At 39.8% G+C, this 18,827-nt stretch overlaps 1 protein-coding gene across 1 annotated transcript in view; it reads right to left on the bottom strand.

Annotated features, from left to right (window-relative positions):
* Nucleotides 1-18,827, bottom strand: part of MDN1 (midasin AAA ATPase 1) — a 145,385-nt gene that overhangs the window by 82,204 nt on the left and 44,354 nt on the right. Inside the window, exons 16-32 of the mRNA XM_068984913.1 lie at nt 17,802-18,013; nt 17,152-17,255; nt 15,374-15,518; nt 14,771-14,867; nt 13,420-13,533; nt 11,457-11,604; nt 11,060-11,170; nt 8,684-8,835; nt 7,969-8,147; nt 7,399-7,607; nt 7,076-7,222; nt 6,242-6,383; nt 3,818-3,952; nt 3,597-3,735; nt 3,204-3,342; nt 2,759-2,889; nt 697-841 (exon numbers count right to left, since the gene is read on the bottom strand). Of these exons, the coding sequence (XP_068841014.1) occupies nt 697-841; nt 2,759-2,889; nt 3,204-3,342; nt 3,597-3,735; nt 3,818-3,952; nt 6,242-6,383; nt 7,076-7,222; nt 7,399-7,607; nt 7,969-8,147; nt 8,684-8,835; nt 11,060-11,170; nt 11,457-11,604; nt 13,420-13,533; nt 14,771-14,867; nt 15,374-15,518; nt 17,152-17,255; nt 17,802-18,013 (2,449 nt within the window). The remainder of the gene's footprint in view (nt 1-696; nt 842-2,758; nt 2,890-3,203; nt 3,343-3,596; nt 3,736-3,817; nt 3,953-6,241; nt 6,384-7,075; nt 7,223-7,398; nt 7,608-7,968; nt 8,148-8,683; nt 8,836-11,059; nt 11,171-11,456; nt 11,605-13,419; nt 13,534-14,770; nt 14,868-15,373; nt 15,519-17,151; nt 17,256-17,801; nt 18,014-18,827) is intronic.

The following is an 18,827-nucleotide window of genomic DNA, read 5'->3' as shown; positions in this document are numbered from 1 at the left end:
TCACCATCCTGACCAACAATCAGCCCACCCCTCCCTCCTAATCTGAACAGACCAGGGTCCCAAACACAATGCAGACTTCTCACTGAAAGGCTTCACGAGCCTGAGAGCCATGGGGTTCGGGGCGCTCCAAGCTAACTGGACCCTCATACCACTTTCTTAACAGAAGACATTGCCCTCACCCTCTCCTTTACCAAGTTTGAGGGTGACCCACACAACCCCTGAGACAACTGATTCGCTCCACCTGCAAAACCAGGACAGGATCTCGGCTGCCACTGCTTTCATGCCACTTTAAAATTACTCATCTCCCGTGTTTAGCAGGGTAGACTCAGGAGCGGAACCTGAGAATAAACTTCAGTTTCAACTCTTCTCATCCATAAAACTAGCATAATAACTTACACACACAGCTCCCATGAGAATCTGTTACAATAACACATGTAGAAAGCCAGGCAAAATGATTGAAACAATGAAATTTCACGCACATACAAAAAGGGAAACGTCAAGTAAGGAAGTGTTTTATCTGTTAGAATTATTTTTCAACCTTATAATGACTCTGAAATATCATTCTGGATTTTTTGTTTTTAATTCAGTTTCTATGCAACATAAAATTCTAGATGAATTTTTACATACTATATTTGTGGGTGCCAGTGAGCTGAGGTCAAAAGGCAGAAAAAAATGATGCTTTAACAACAGTTTTACCTCTTTTTTTCCAAAGTCGCCCCCAGGGTTCATGGTTGCCAAGATACGGAATTTCTTCCCAGCTGTCAACAGCTCTACCTCATTATCCTTGTCCTCAAGGTTGCCTTTTTCAGCTAATAACAGAGTCTTTTCCACTTCAAGGACACTGGAAGAAAAATTGGAGAATTTAAGATTAGAAAAGGCTTCTGTATTCTCTTTTGTGGTCACAGAGTTCTTAAAAAAGAAAATAAAATCATCTTCTCTGCTGAGCTTTCACTTTAGTTAATGGTCTCCTATGACAAACTTCAAAATTTTTTTTACTAGTTATCCTAATTCCTGTGTCATGGAACAATAGTTCTGATCAAAAGGAAAAGAATTCTTTTTTCTACTTTAAGCCCTATTAAGACGTTTGTTTTAAAAATGGGTGACTTGTGTGCAAAGATTCATGGCAGCATTATTCATAAGTGGAGGAAACAACCCAAATACCACCAAAGGTGAGTGGAAAAAAAATCCAGTGTTATTATCAACATAGGGAAGTACTATCAGGAATAAAAAGGAGCACACTAATGATGTAGGCTACACCCATGGATGGACCTCCAAACACTGATGCAAAGTGACAGAAGAGATGACTTATATGAAATGTCTTGACAGGAAGCAGATTAGCAGATCCCTGGAGCATGAGGGAGCATCAGATATAAACTGTAAATGCAAAGTAGGGGTCCTACTGGGATGATGGAAGTGTAAACTAGATTGCGGTGGTGGCAAAACTCAGTAAATTTACTAAAACTTATTGAATTATACATTTAAAACAGGTACATGTCATGATGTGTACATTGTATCTCAATCAAGAAAAACAGTTAATCATCAAGATCCACACTGATCAGAGGTCCTTTTGTCTAGTTATTCTGCTATGTCCATTTATCCTACTTTTAGCAATACATTTTTTTTCTATCTCATGATTGAATATGTACTTTAAATAATGCTTTATTTTTCTAAACATGTGACCAATCTGCTGAGTCTTAAGGTCTCAATGACTGTTGCATCTTACTATTTTCACTGCACAAGACCTTCAGTTTTGGTAATTCATGCTCAGCAGCAATTTTGTTTTACCGGTGCTTTGTATCTGCCCAAGAGCCATGAGAGACGGTTGGTTCCCACAGTGGCTACTGCTTTCAGGGGATTTTGTCAGGTGAACCACCCTCACTTCCAGTGCAATCGCTGCTGGCACTCGGTCATCAGGGGTCCATCCAGCAGGACACGTGGGGTGGCCAAGATGTCCTGCCTTGGTTGCCGGGGCACCTTTCTACCGGACAGGATATTCCTGAAATCTCACGCATATTTTTCTTGTCATTAAAAAAATTTCTGGAAGCCATGTTCCAAACAGGCGAGTTCACTTCAAGTTTTACTTTTCTTGTCCTGCCTAAAGTCTTTCACAGTCCAAAAAGCAGGTTTCTGTAAGTTTATTGAAGGCTTAAGAAAATCCTTAAACTGCTTTTTCTGATTAGATTTTGGTACTCGTGCAGCCATATTATTTGGGAATGTTCATTTGTCACCTTTTCTGATGCATGAGTTTCCTTTCTCTTCTGGAAAATCAGCAGTCCAAGCTTTGCTTAAATGTTTCCAGAGAGGCCTGATTTCTTACTTAAGCACAGGCTCTCACATCCAACACCAATATGAGGCTGGGGGCTGTGCAGCCAGTCAGGTCTGAGTGGAGGGTAAGGGTCCTGTCCTGGGGTACTGAGAGGCCTTACAGCAATAACACCTAGGATTTTGACTCTATTGAGAAAAAAAATCAATGGCCATGTAATAATTTGCCTTAAAAAAGGATTCTAACTTGGACTCATTTGTTTTAGCCCTAGCATCCCACAGTCCCATCTTTCTGATTATTAACAGCTAAACAGAAGAACTAGGTCTCTTAAAGAAGAAACTGAGTGCTAAAGCCTAAAAGAGCAATTGCTCACCATCGTTTTCAAACATTTTCAACAGACCTATGAAGAACATTACCGTGCACAGGGATCAGTATCTATAAAACCCAGACCAGCAAAAGCATCAAACACAGGGCAAACCTCTTACACGCGTGTACCTGTTGAGTCTTTCCAGGACAGAGTCATCAGCCAGCGAGATCTCATCTAAGAGGAAAAAGCCATCCTCCTTCATGGCCAGAACCAAAGGCCCATCATGCCACTCGAAGAGTCTTGATGTGTCAATTTCCTCCTACGATTTGGAAAAGAAGAGGGTTAACTTAAAGAGTAGGTAGCTCCACAACACAATACACACATAGCCAGCACGTGTCCTCTAGTGAAAAGGTCCTTCTGCAGAAAATACAGGTCAAGGAACAAGGAACAGAACTTGTGTGACAGGGTGCTCATGGAGCCCCCATGTAGACCAGTGAAAATATGAAGATAAGATACATATCAAATCTGGACTCAAACACCCCACCATGGACAAAAAGCCCACAGCTGACTCCTGTACAGAGCCAACTTCAGTTCTTTAGATGAGCGAAACATCATCACTTGCTCTGGACACACCTTGTCATTTGGCTTCTGTCTCACCGGCCGCAGCCCCCCCAGGAAGTCTGAGGTCTCCATGTGTAAGTGGCAGTTGACTGAGTATAATTTCTGATTTGCCAAGGCTGCAAACACCTGACAGATAGTAGTTTTCCCACACCTGTGAGAGACACACACCAGATTAGCAAGGAGAGTGAATTTCAAATACACCTCTACAAACACCCCAAGCAGCAAGAGAGAGGAGCCCTGGGGAGAGCCTCACCAAAGCCACAGAGACTGCTGGTCAATACAGGGCCTCTGCCCTCTGCCTCAGAGAGCCCTTCCCCCAAACACCAGCACCCTACTGACTCTCTCATCCAGAAGGGCAAGTGCTGCATGAACTCTATGGAACAGAACCCTGTCTCCCGACTTTACCCCGTGTCTCCAACCAGCAGCACTGGTTCACCGAATTCCAATGCTCTTCCCACCAGCATCGCCAGTCGCCGCATGCCCTCGGTCCACACGATGTGGCTGAACTTAGATTCCAAGGTGGATACTGGAGTAGACAATTTACCTATCAAAGGCAGAGTACACATTTAGGTTCTAATATGAGTACAACTCAATTCATTTTCCTTGGGATATGATGGCCTACTCACTCAGCAATTTTAGGACATTTTCTTTGGAGAAGAGCAATTGAGGACATAATTTTTTCTTGAAATGTTTCTCAAGGACTTCTTGAATCACAACCACCTCCTCCTGCTTCCTGACTCGGCCTGCCAGAAGCATAAAACCTTGGAAACAAAAAAAAAAGGAACTGTTGAGTGTTAACACCAAGGAACGCTGAGAGTATGGAGCATTAGCTGCTATAAAGAGGAAACCTGAAGACCTACTTTGGAAAACAAAGAGACCCTACTACAACTAACTGTTCACTCCATCAACATGACCTCTAGGTAAATCTAACACAAATGAACTTGTGGGCATTAAAAGACATTCAGGAATGTTGAGAGCAGCTTTGTTTCTAATAGTTAAAAAGTAGAAATCATCCCCATGCCCATCAACAAGAGAATGGACAAACATATGATATCTCCACACACTGGGTTACAACACAGTAATAATTTAAAAGGAATGAAGTCCTGATACACAAAACAGCATGGTTGAATCTCACATTAGGTTGAGTGAAAATTCGCCAGACACAAGAGCACACACTGCATGATACTGTTTAGACCAAGCGGAAGCTCAGGCAGAATCTATCACTGGTGACAGACGTCAGAGGAGTGGTTACCTCCAGGAGTTACGACTGGCAAGAGCCTTGAAGGAATCTTCCGAGGAAGTATTAATAGAAATATCCTAAATCTTAGCTGAGGTGGTGATTTACATATGTATATCCACATATATAAAAACATATTGAGCTTTATATGAAATAATATAGCACCTCCCCCATTTTACTGTTACATGTTGTTACATCTTGATGGGAAAAAAAAAAGTTCCTTCCTCTATTCTTTACCAGTTAAGAAGATCAAATGCAACTCTCATGGGTTAGTTTTATTTCTTCTCCATGCTTATTCAGTTCAGTTCAGTTGCTCAGTCGTGTCCGACTCTTTGCGACCCCATGAATCGCAGCACGCCAGGACTCCCTATCCATCACCATCTCCCAGAGTTCACTCAGACTCACGTCCATTGAGTCAGTGATGCCATCCAGCCATCTCATCCTCTGTCGTCCCCTTCTCCTCCTGCCCCCAATCCCTCCCAACATCAGAGTCTTTTCCAATGAGTCAACTCTTCGCATGAGGTGGCCAAAGTACTGGAGTTTCAGCTTCAGCATCATTCCCTCCAAAGAAATCCCAGGGGTGATCTCCTTCAGAATGGACTGGTTGGATCTCCTTGCAGTCCAAGGGACTCTCAAGAGTCTTCTCCAACACCACAGTTCAAAAGCATCAATTCTTCGGCGCTCAGCCTTCTTCACAGTCCAACTCTCACATCCATACATGACCACTGGAAAAACCATAGCCTTGACTAGACGGACCTTTGTTGGCAAAGTAATGTCTCTGCTTTTAAATATGCTATCTAGGTTGGTCACAACTTTTCTTCCAAGGAGTAAGTGTCTTTTAATTTCATGGCTGCAGTCACCATCTGCAGTGATTTTGGAGCCCCCAAAAATAAAATCTGACACTGTTTCCCCATCTATTTCCCATGAAGTGATGGGACCAGATGCAATGATCTTCGTTTTCTGAATGTTGAGCTTTAAGCCAACTTTTTCACTCTCCTCTTTCACTTTCATCAAGAGGCTTTTGAGTTCCTCTTCACTTTCTGCCCTAAGGGTGGTGTCATCTGCATATCTGAGGTTATTGATATTTCTCCTGGCAATCTTGATTCCAGCTTGTGCTTCCTCCAGCCCAGCGTTTCTCATGATGTACTCTGCATAGAAGTTAAATAAGCAGAGTGACAATATACAGCCTTGACGTACTCCTTTTCCTATTTGGAACCAGTCTGTTGTTCCATGTCCAGTTCTAACTGTTGCTTCCTGACCTGCATATAGGTTTCTCAGTCAGCCTATTAATGACTCACCAAGATCTCTCAAATCAGAAGATTCTGAAAGCCTTTCATGGAGAGAAGCATACAAATTCTTCCAATTGATTATACCAAAATGACCAAATCTGAGTCTCAGATGACATGACTGCCTTCTCTTAGAACTCTGGTTTTATCTAATCTGTCAGTTTTCTCCAAGTTTCTAAGGCATAAGCAGGATTCTGCATGGTCACCACACTGTAGGTAAATGGTGCACAAGAACCACCAACCTCCTGCCTAAACTCCTAATGGCACTATGTCCATACCCTGACTCCCACAGGTGGCATGAAGGTACGAGCAAGAAAACCTTAGCAACCAAAACGTAACAGAACAGAGGCCTTGCAGAAATAGGATGCTAATAACAGCAGTCTAGACTTGAGGGACAAAGGCTCTGTTCCTGCAATGCCCAGTAAAATGTATATATACTGACCACAATTCGAGCAAGATTTGTTTTAACAGCATAGCTTGTGATCTACCCTAAGTTAACAGTCGGAGAGCATGTGCTGAGAGCGTACCATCGTTGGCTAAGTGCTGCAGCCAGTCATACTCCTTCTCCGTCTGCTCAGCCAATCTGTATCGCTCAGCCCACCGAAACAGATCGCGGAGGGTGATGAAGCCTTGCTTTCCAGCAAACACTGAAGAACCTCTGCGATAGGACTGTTAGAGCACCAAAACAAATGAAAAAAGGTGATAGCAAGCACAAAGTACAGAATTCCTAACAAATTTAGGCTCCCATAGGAAAAGATTAACACATAGGAAAAGATTACAAAAAATAATACAAGTAGTGGCAAACATGCAGGAAAAGTAATCCCATAGTGTAGGACCACCGTAGTAAGAGTGGCAATTATTAGCTTTTTAGGGAGTGATTAAAAAACGTTTAATTCTGGTAAAAATCACTTATAACCCCCCAAAATAAATGGGATATTCTTAAAAGAAGAAAAAGAAAAAAAACTTGTAGCTTTGTAGAGTTCATAAGAAAAGTCACAACAAGGATGGATCTCTTTAGTTAAGTCCATACAAGGATTATTTTATCCATTTAAAAAACAAAAACTGCACTTTGTCAATGCCAAATTTCAACCATAGCAAATGTTTCAATATTATCCACAAGTAGGGAATGTCATCATACACAATTATCAGAAAAATTTTAGTTATTAAATTGTCAAATTATAAAACAAAACCAAAAAAATGAATATTAATGGAATGCATGTTAAAGATAAGATCTTTACTCTGAAAAAAAATAATAAAAGGATGGACGGACTGCTGTTTCTAGCCTAGGAGGCCTCAGATTCTATTTACCAAATCTGACCAACACAGTCCATTTGTCATTAAGTGATGGAGAGGCGGAATACCTGAAGGTCCAGCATGACTTTAACCAACTTGCTGCAATAGGACGGTGGCAAGCTACACCGCTTATGCAAGATCGTCTCCAACTCAGAACTAGGCAGTTCATCAAAGTGCAGTTCCACAAACCGATTCCTGAAGGCTCTAGAAAGCACCTGGGAAATGTGCAGAGAACATGATAAAGAGGGCCTTTGCATCAAATTTCCAAAATGGAGGCTCTGCTACTCACTATAAAAAGAAAAATCCTTCAAAAGAGGTAAAAACATAGTCTTACCAAGAAGACTTACACAATGTGGTGACAAACAGGAGTAAAGGGACAAGTGCTACACACCTTTCTGCCTCCGTAGAGTCCTGGGGGATTCTGGGTAGCAAAGAGCATGAAGCGAGGATGTGCTTTGACAACTTCTTGTGTTTCTGTTATAAGCAATTCACGGTTATCATCCAGCAGTCTGTTCAGTGCCTCTAACACATCGGTGGGGGCCAAATTTAACTCATCTAAGATAATCCAATAGCCTTTCCTCATAGCATCAGTAAGAACACCTTAGGGGAAACAAAAACTGAGAATCAGTGCATAAATTTGTCCAAAGTGTTATATAACAATCAACAAATCCTAGATTATCATTAAATTTCAAAGCAAATTACTCTCTGCAGCTAGTCATGTCCGAAAATAATTTGTGGTGCTAAATACCAAGGAAATATACACTCTTCAAAACTGGGCCCTAGTCCTGTCTACAGTTGACAAGATGAGTGTGGCCCAAAGGAAGCATCAGCCCTAACCATCACCACTTATCTATCATAGAGCCCAGGGAGGAAGAAAAGCCAGCCATTAGGGCGTCCATGTGCCTCAACTGAAGACTAAAGACTGCTTGAGGAAATCCATGGAACAGAATAATAATCCTACCTTCTTTAAACACAAGCTTCCCTGAGGAGTCAGATGTATAACAACCAATATACTCCTGAATATCCGTGTGCTCATGGTTGTTAATACGCACGCAATGGTTACCAGTAGCTGCAGCCAGCCACCGGATCAGGCTTGTTTTACCCACTGATGTCTCTCCCTGAATCAGCACCGGATAGGTTCTTTAAAAGATCAACCAGTAAAGCAATTTAGAAAAAGACAAAAACCAGAATCAAATCATATAGCATTAAAAAAAAAAAATGACTACAACATTTAATATCCTAAGAGAACGTTTTTATATGCTTATGTACTATGAATGGAATATTTGTTAAGCCCTGAGCAGTTTCTATATAAAAACAGTTACTGAGAAACTACTGAAGAAAGTAATTCCAGCCCCTCTTGCACTAGTAAGAACCTGGGGACTAGCTATTACTCGCTTAACAAATAATAGGTGATGAGTATCCATCAGCAAAATAGTAAAAGGCAATCTTAATAATGGCGAAAATTATCTGCACAGGTAGTGCTCCCACCAAATGGTACAATTATAAATGGTCTTTTGTGCCACGTGAAAAGTGCCAGGATTGACTTTAGAAAGTAATTATTCACTCAGTGAATGAGTAACAGGAAAGCTCTTTGAAAGTTAAGGAAGCAGGACTGGACTTTGAGCAACGCCTATGCTGGTGAGACATGAGAGCTGTGAGAGGCAAGATCCACACACCCTGCAGAGACCACTCGGGCTATGTCTCTCAGGTTCAGCTTGACGGAAGACGTGAGGATGTATGTCTCGTCTATTGTAGGCTCCTTGTCTCCCAACGAAATCCAGTAGCCTTCCACCTGGATAAGCCTACCTCCTTTCGGTTCTGGAATAGGCTGAAAGACACAAGGGTCAGAGAAATAAACCACAGTCCCATGACAGCTATGGCATTCTCTCAGAGAGGGGTGTAGAGTGGGAAGTGAACTGTCACCAAGGATGCTGCCTTTTTCTGGATGCTTTCAACATTAAAATCCACAGATGAACATGAAAATAAAATTACTTTGAGGGATGAGAACAAAATGGTGACATGTACTGGTCTTAAAACTCAGGTAGGGGTAGGTAGATTTGGGGGGAAATTAAAATAATTTCTCAGATAGTTTATGACTCAGTTCTCTTCTCTCATCTTTGGTCAAAAATATGTGTTTCATATAAACCACATTCCCCAAACAAGGCCACTGTTGTACTGCAGTGGGGGCATGGGGGTGGGGTTACACCACTAAATTCTGAATCCCCTAGAAGACATTAAATATAAAAGCAACCCCCCAGAGAAACTAATTTGTTAAGAATAATATTGTAGTAAAGGCACAATCTTTTGAAGATGTGGCGGAAGTTAAGCTGATTTATACAAAACGACCATTTCTGATCTATAAGAATGGCAAAGTGGTGGTCACAAATATAGCTACAGAAAAGTGCTCTTTTAGCCTTCTGACTTGAAGCCATAATTGTAGGCACTGCTTTTAAGGACTCCTCAGTCGGGCAGAAGAGTAGCAAGAAAAAAGAACTGTTAAGCCTCCATCATGTGTAACCATGAGGAACACATACAAAAATTAAGTGCAGGGGAATTGTATTGAGATAACCAAAGCAAGCTTGAGTCTTTTCTCAATGTTTTCACAGTTTACCCAAAGTATATATTCATGTGTTACTTGTATAATTTTTCAAAAGGAAAAAACATTGAATCCAAGTACTCCTAAGTCCCAATGGCCTTTTCTTCCTAAAGTGAGAGCAACTGACATGTGAACAAGACATTTCGTGAGCCAGTTTCTATCAGCCTCCTTCGGTCCCATGCATTCTGTGATTCCCTTTGTTGAACTGAAATGGTAATCGTGTGTAATAGAAAAACGAAAAGGAAAGGGGGGAAAAAAGTCCAACCACTGATCAAAAGAGAGGTGTGCAAATAAATTATGGTGTAAGCTTCTGATGAAATGCTAAGTGACAATCAGAAAGCATGTCACTCACAGTGATTTCTGGTACAGACATAGAAATACATCTAGGATATAGTCAGACTAAGAAAGAAGATACAGAACATTCTTATGTGATGGTCTCCTTTATAACACTTATATTAGATATATACAGGCATACTCTAAAGATTTTCCAGGTTGAATTCCAGACCACGGCAATAAAGTCAATATTGCAATAAAGACAGTCCCACAAAAATTTGGTTTCTCAGTGCATATGAAAGTTATGTTTACGCTGTACTACAATCTAGTAAGCATGCAATAATGTGTCTAAAAAAATGTACATACCTAAATTTAAGAATGCTCTATTGCTAAAAAAATGCTCACCATCAACTGACAACATAGGGTTGCCACAAACCTTCAATCTGTAAAAACTGCAGTATCTGGGAAGTACATTAAAGCAAAATGCAATACAGTGGAGTATGCCCCTATTAGAATTTACCTTAGAATTCTTATTAGAATTTAGCTAAAGCTACACACACACACACACACACACACAAATATCAGAATTTTATATATAAAAATTTTAACAAATTTTATATATATATGATTTAGAAGGAAAGGACAATCTATAGGGCTTAAATCTCCAAAGAGTAGGATTACCATGACTTTTCACCACCTAAGGTACTATCTTAGATACTAAGACACTATCTAATGTTTAAATTTTGTGGGATAAACTGATTGCTTTTATAAATAGAAACAAGTTTTGCAAAAAAAAAAACACAAAACCTAAACAGCTAACAATTTGATATTTCTGCCTTTCATTTATGTTATATCAAAAATCAAAAAAGAGGACTTTCCTAGTGGTACAGTGTATAGGAGTCCACCTGCCAAGGCAGGAGACACAGGTTCAATCCCTGGTCTTGGAGGATCCCACCTGCTATGGAGCAACTAAGTCCACACACCGCAACTACTGGGTCCGTGCTGTAGAGCCCACGCGCCTAGAGCCTGTGCTCCGAAATAAGAGAAGTCACTGCAATGAGTCTGTGCACTGCAACCAAGAGGACCCCCTGCTCACCGCAACTAGAGAAAGCCTGCACACAGCCACAAAGACACCGCGAAGCCAGATAAATGAAAGTTCAGAAAAAGATTAAAAAGAACCTACCTGCTTCAGCAGACTTTTTACATTGCCAGAGACAATGTGTTGACAAATGAGCTTCTGAACCACTGGGTGTGATGCCCTGTCAAGTTGTGTTAAGAAACCCAAACAAAAGCCCTAGAAAAAAACACAAATATACACAACAGTAGTTATCCTTCTGTAATAAGAGGCCAGCTTATTCCAAGAACACAATTCAACCTCTCGAGTGGTGCTGGTGCACAGGACAACTTTTACACGTGTTACAAGGGTAGAAAAAGGCGGATGGTTAGGCGAGAGTTCCGGATGAAACATCCTGGGCTAGTCTGACTGAAGCACACGCAGAGCAGGCACCTGCATCCCCATGCCTCCCTCCCCAGGGCATGCCCACCCCCCAAGCTCCCTGCCACACAGGCTGTACACAGACCTCATAGAGCGACCGCTGTATGTTGCCACACGGATTGGAAGCTGCAAATCGCAGGGCCCTACACAGAGTCCGAAGGCTGTAGTGAGGTCTGTGGCCGGTCCCATCCACCAATTTTGTTCCAGACTCTTTCCTCACAGCAGTGTAGAAGCTACAGAGAGAATGCAGCTCAGTAACCAATAAGTGTTATTATTTTGCTGTTGTTCCTGTTTCTTCTACAGAAGGGCCAAGAGTCATTTTTATAGATTAAGTGGCCAAGCTTACATAAAACTTGCTATCAAAAAATAATAAAATGAAGATGGATCAGTTTCCTTCAGGATGGAAAGAGGAGAGGTGAGAAATCTGACTCTTAAGGAAAAGACAGGGAGATTTAAGAGGTACTTAGCAAGAATCTTTGGAATCCTAACACAGGGTTCCAGAGTTGGCTTTAATATGAGAGTCATGTGAAATCCCTGTATAAACTCTAGTGGTGATGGGCAAGCACACAGAAAACAAAAGTCATGGTGTTTTTTAAAGTCTACAAATATGGCTATAACCAACAATGACAAAGCTGTAAAAAGACTGATAACCGGTGACCATGTCTACTTTCATTACCACATACATTAGAAGTTCAGAAGGTGACAAGATGGAAATTTCAGATGGAAACATCAAATGCAAAACTCAAAAAGTCATGATAATTCATAAGCAGAGACCACAAAATCAATTGTAACCAAGTGTGTGTCAGAGATAAAACTCAGGTTCTTGCCCAAATGGGATCTGGCTTGCCTCTTTTCAATCTAGCTAGATATCCTTTCTTTTGTAGAAAGAATCTACATTCCAGTGTGAGTTTTTATATATGGAACATGCACCTCTTGTACTATCAGCACTTATAAGAGCCACACTGCTTTATCCCCACTTTCTGAATATCTGTACTATTTCTTGGCTAACAAAACTCAGATTTTAAAATGTGGTGTGATAAACCATTCCAAAGCCCTTTGACAAATGTCTCCTTGACTAACCTATTTAAAACAGGGCTCCACGTCTTACTTTCTAACTGACATTTTATGTGTTATTTTTCTTCACTTATCACAACCAAAAATTACAGTACATGTCTCTTTATTTATTGGTTATCTTCACCTGCAGAATTAAAACTCCAGGAAAAGAGCAAAGATTCTATCTACAGCTGTACTCCTAACACCTAAGCAACTCAATAACTATTTGTATTAAAAAAAGAAAAAAAAGGAACAAAGCATAAAAAGCAAAGTAAAACACTAACATGATCTAACTTCAAAATCTTCCCGTAACGTATGTTTCATTTTAGAGGACACAGAGAAAATTAAGTGACATGCCCCAGATGACAGAATTAGTTTGACAGAGCCAGCACTAGAATCCAGGGTGTCTGATACAAAGACCATACCCTCTCCAAATGGCATGCAAAAAAGAGGAATGAGACTCAAAAGCATCGAGCCATACCACCACTCTATAGATCATTCAGCTAAGCCCTATTAATTCCAAATCAGACCCAATCAATTATATCAAGCTTTGCCCACTTTTATGGCTAACACGCACACTGCACAAAGGATTTCACCAAGGCAAATCAAAATACTATTTATATCTCCTCAAAGAATTTGAATCCTCCAAGGACTCAAAACTCTCAGCTGTGAATACAGAAGTAATTAGGAGAGTATTATCTGTTACATATTTTCATAGACAGTGATTCATAAGCTCTGTATGTACTACATTGGCCAAAAAGTTTGAGTTTTTCTCTACCATCTTACAGAAAAACCCAAATGAACTTTTTGGCCAACTCAATAGCTTCCTTAGGAAAATCCAAGGGAGTCCATAGTTTCCAGCTTTAAAAATGAAGTCTAAATAATCCTTCCATCAGTCTTCTCTTGTTAGAAGCAAAAGAAGAAAATTTATATGCATGAGACACATTTTTCTGTTCAGAGGAAAAGTTTATAAAGAGAAACCAGAGAGAACGCACGTTATGATTCCTTGCACTGTGTTCTTATTCACACTCAAGCCTTTCAGATAATCCACAATAAGAATCTGTAAGTCTTCTTTACTTTCTAATTCTTCTACATAAAGTTCTGTGAACCTGTAAGACAATTATTCCATTATTGCCATATTGAGGAAGTTAATACATCTATCTTAACAAAGAAAAACACAAGATAAAAGTTATGTCAACTCATTTTACCCACTTGTAATATGAATTACGAAAGCCTTTCAACTTGGGATACAGATTGATCATAACAAAATAGAAAATAACATAATTATTACCCAAAATATACACTATAACTACTACTACTGTGAGACAAAAATCAAACAGCCCTTGCAAAAACAGTTACAAAAATAAGGCTTATTCTTCCTCATTCTCAGGCTTCCCAGGTGGCACAGTGATAAAGAATCTGCCTGCCAATGCAGGAGACACAGGAGACACAAGTTTGATCCCTGTGTTGGGAAGATCCCCTGGAGCAGGAAATGGCAACCCCACTCCAGTATTCTTGCCTGGGAAATTCCATGGGGAGAGGAACCTGGTGGGCTACAGTCCATGGGGTTGTAAAAGGGTTGGACACGACTGAGTGACTGAACACACATCCTTATTCTTAAATCTCAGAATGTGTTCTTGATCACAACTACATGTAACAAAAAGTACATACAACAACAACAAAGTCCCCTCAACATCAAAAATTAACAGTTGCAGCAAAGGAAAATACAACTCATGGTTGATAAAATTTGCCCAAGTTTTTATTATATTATTACTATTTTATTATTTTATTATGTGGGAAGAGATTTAATAAAGTTTTAACACTATTTTAAAACTTAGATTCAACAGGTTACCAACAACAAACAAGCTCATATATCTTTTCCCAATGCTACATACATAAAAATCTTTCCCCTGTTACTGAATGTTTAAAGATGAAAACTGAAACTTAATGTCCTTTTACAAATCGTTAGCCTGATCCAAAAGGACTCATCCTAAGATGCACCTTATATGAGATACTGTTATTTCGTTATATGAAGGTTTTCTAATAGCCAAAGGGCTATTTGAAGAAGGAAAGATTTCTGTTTTCAACAATATCCAGCCCATCAAATGGATTAACTACCATTAAATGTCAAATTAACAACCCAAAGGAAAATATTCCCTAGTGTTAAGAGTTTTCTGTATTCCTACCACCTATAGAAAGAAAGTATGACAAATAAGAACATTCCTCTATCAGCAGTCAAGAAATTTCAAGCAGTTATGAGGGTTGATTATATTACTACTACCAATCAATAAATCAAGAGAACTTAATTTTAAAACTGTCTACAGTTACCAGGCCATGTCCCCTTACCTGTTTCTTATTCCTGGTGGGAGATTTCTTTTGCCTACATCAGTTGCTGGATTCATACATGCAAATAAATGGAAGTCGGGGTGACGAACCAGCGGTTCTGTTAGAAGAAAACTATAACTTCTCAATAACTTGTAACAGTAAGTGATGGGGGAAGACTAACTCCACTGAGCCCTCGGGTGAATCAGTCTGTCTCAAGGCTCAGCAAGGGTGGTACTACTGGCTGCTCAACCATCTCTGCCTTTGGTGAAACCCCACTGAAATCAGTTTCCAGATCTATGTATACAACCTAATTTTAAGCTGCCATTCTACCATCTCTTATGGTGTGGTTATCTGTGCTATTTATGTTTCATCACCTATTCATCAGTGTGTATTTTGTCACTGAGTGAGTGTGCTTTATTACCCACTATCCAAATGCTTTGACAAATTATTTTATTTTTTTCATTCCTGTAACACCTAACAGTAAGACTCTGCATAGAATTACTATCTACAGAATAAATAAATCACACTGAGAGGCCCACGCAATCTGCCTAACTGAAAGAACACTACTTTAAAGAGGTCAAAAGGCCTTGCGTCAAGTCCAGCCCCAGGAGGATCAAGAGCTACCTGTGTCTCCTCGATCCAGCAACACCAGGGAGCCAGAGGAGCCTTCAAGCAAACCACTCAGACATTCTAAAGTTTCTGGAGCAGCCAGGTTAATCTCATCCAACAAAATCCACTCTCCTCTCTTCAGGGCCTGAGCTAATGTACCCTAGAAGATGAAATCAAATGTCAGGGATCCATTTCAGATGCAGACACACTCACCAACAGCAGTTATGAGAGCAGGGTTAGAGCAGAGGCAGGGGCAAACTGCTCCTGCCTGATGAGCTTATGCCTTGATGCCAATGGTGCCAAGTGGCCACCAGAGCTAAGGTCAAGTTAACTTTTTTCAAATGTCCAAAAAGGTCAAAGAAATATCTTTGAGCCTAAGAGTGAGATGCAATAACCTAGGCCACAGCATTATATGGGTGGTGAGGTAAATAAAAACCTACAATGTATTCAGATGTTTAAAAGCATCCAAATGGCTACTAAAAGCAACCAAAATAAACACAGGGTGAGGCTGTAAGTACACCAAGAAAAGATAAATGACCAAGAGTGTGCAGTAGTTGTAATATAGAGTCTTCACAGTTTCTGAAGAATGTCAAAATGAACCTCGCCTCCTGATTTTATCTCTTGCAGTTCTATTTTCAAAAGCACTGAAAAACAAACCTTATAATCCATTCAACTGACATATCAGAAACTGAACTGTTTTAGTGTTATTTAAGTGCTTTATATTTTTGCTTTCACGGTGATCCTAATAAAGAATCTTCTATAAGTAAAAAAAAAAAAAAAACAAAAAACAGACCAAATGTATGGAACTTCAGTGTGATGCCAAGTCATGAAATAGGTATAAACCCTATTTTGACAGCACTTGATAATTTCATTGGTTATTTTAAAAACAATTGTAATAAGATGAAGAGCTGATGTCTAAATTCTCCACAACAACAGATATATGGTTGAAGGACCTCTCTCTCATTAAGACATCATCTCAAGCAAGATTCTTGCATCACCCTTAGGGTGAGAGGTCTGAAGACTATCACGATTTTCTTTAATAAAAATATAAAAAAAACTTAAGTCACAAATATTCAATTACACTGATCCTGCAAGGTCACAGGACAGAAAACAGTACAACTGCTCATGCACTGGAATAAAAAATGTAGCCCACATGAACGGATCCAAATCCATCTCCCACCCACAAACACAAACACAGCTACAAAACAATAAAAAATTCATGAATTATCCTCAACTGCATCTTACAAAATAATGACAGTGCTCATGAACACACAATTTTGGGCTTCCCTGGGGGTTCTGTGGAGAAGAGTCCGCCTGCCAATGCAGGAGACACGGGTTTGATCCCTGACCCGGGAAGATCCAACATGCCACAGAACAACTAAGGCCTTGCACCATAAGTACTGAGCCTGCGCTCTAGAGCTTGGGAGCCATAGCAACGGAGGCCTTGCAGCTAGAGCTTGTGCTGCACAGCAAGAGAGGCCACCGCGATGTGGAGCCCGGGCACTGCAACTAGAGAGGAGCCCCCATCTCCGCAACTCGAGAAAAGCCCGGGCAGCAGTGAGGGTCCAGCACAGCCAAAATTAATTAAAATCTTAAACTATATAAAAAAGACTTTATCACATCTATAGAGAGACATTTAACACCCCCCAAAGAATTCTTTCATTAAGTGTTTACTATTCTAAGCAACAAGCCCTAAAATGTCAACATGAGGAGAAGACAGAACAGTAGCCTCTTTAACTTGCATTTTGCATCAACTCAACATTCCCTTAACCTAAACAATCAAAGCAAAATACCTCTACAAATGCAAACAACAGGGCATTCTCAGTCATTTTCATCTGTTGTTGGGCATGGTTGAGTCTAAGACCAAATGCTTCCCACTTCTCTTTCAGTAGTGACCCTAGAGAAGAATAAAGACAAGAATTAAAAATACATTTTGCATCATAATATATATAACTTAAAACACCACATAATTAACAAAACACACACAAAAATCACATCTTAGAAGTGTAAAAAGTTAAGTCCAAATGCTTACACAATGCCAACCATATGCAGCCACCATACTGGCCAGTTCATTTATATGCATATGCATTAGAGAACTCATTTAATCTCACTATTCCCACTTAATAGATGAGAAAGTAGAGACTAAGCCACCAAAAGCCCCATTCATGGTGGAATCCAGTTTTCTGGAAATAAACTCTTCTTCTAAGTATTCGTGACTTACTGATCACTAAGTGGTACTTGTACATCAACACCACCAACCACTGACTTTTATAGAAATCTTGCTGAATCCCAGGAGCAACAATACTTCAGAATTAGTCATGTTTGCCCCAAGTCCCAGCAATCCCTAATTCGTATTGCATCATTCTGCCCCAAACTCCTCTCCTAATTCTGCTTGTTAGACTCCAGCCATGACCTCCCAATAGCAGCCTGGGCTGCCACCTACCAGTCTCACTCTCTGTCCCATCCTTGTTGACAGCTGACTTGTGCACATGCTGCATTAGTTTCAGGAGATCTTGCCACCGTTTCTGCCTATAACACGTCTGAATGTGTCCCAAGAATGTAAAGTTTTGCTTCTTCGAAAATGTCTGAACAAAGAGTTCTTCAAATGCCTCCCGTAAAGGCAGCCAAATAAGCTTATGGTCCACTGGCTTGTAACTGAAACAAAGGCAGATATGTGATTCACAAACTTCTGAAGCTAAGAGAAACGGGGAAGTATACCTAAGAAAACAGGAATAGGTGTTAAGATTTCTTCTACATCAAAATCAGAAACAACAGCAAAATACTTAAAATCTATGTTAAATTTTTAAATTATGATCTATTTTTTCCCCATGTGTTTGAAGGGTCTACGCTAAAGGTAATCATTAGATAACCAAATTATGAAAAAATTTGAAGTTCCAAATTGGGTAGTGAGAGGCATGTCATTTATTTTACTAATACATTTAAATAATCATCATGTATATGTAATGATAAACCATATTTTACTAAGAGTGACCAAAATGTTTTTGAGATATTTTAGGAAAAAATATAACATCTGAAATTGATTTACTTAAGCATCTTGTACTTAAACATAAGAGACTGCTCTCAAAGAGATTAAAAATTGGGGGAGGGGGACAGTAAAAAAAAAATTTTTTTTAGACGTTGCAATGGTTTGTGACCCTCCAAGGCTCAACTATTTATTTCTGAGTATTAAGATTCCCTTTTATTTCTTAGCATTTTATTTTTCTGGTTGGGAAATTAGGGAATTCATTCATTTAAATTAAAATTTACTACTGGGGTGGGGAGAAGTTAATAAGAGTCAAGAAACACTGCTCTGGCTAGATTTAAGGTAAGTTGCCCAAGCAGCACTAATCATTCTGGAAGATTATACAAGATCAAGCGTACAATTTTCTTCAGCCTAGGATACTAAATACTACAATTCAGGGATGATAACTTCAATTTTGTTTCCAAGAAATATAATTTGAGAACCGAA

The sequence above is a fragment of the Capricornis sumatraensis genome, chromosome 13 (assembly GCF_032405125.1).
Source record: "Capricornis sumatraensis isolate serow.1 chromosome 13, serow.2, whole genome shotgun sequence".
NCBI classification, from domain to species: domain Eukaryota; kingdom Metazoa; phylum Chordata; class Mammalia; order Artiodactyla; family Bovidae; genus Capricornis; species Capricornis sumatraensis.
Note: the sequence above shows the minus strand (reverse complement) of the source record. Positions and strands in the feature narration are given on the sequence as shown.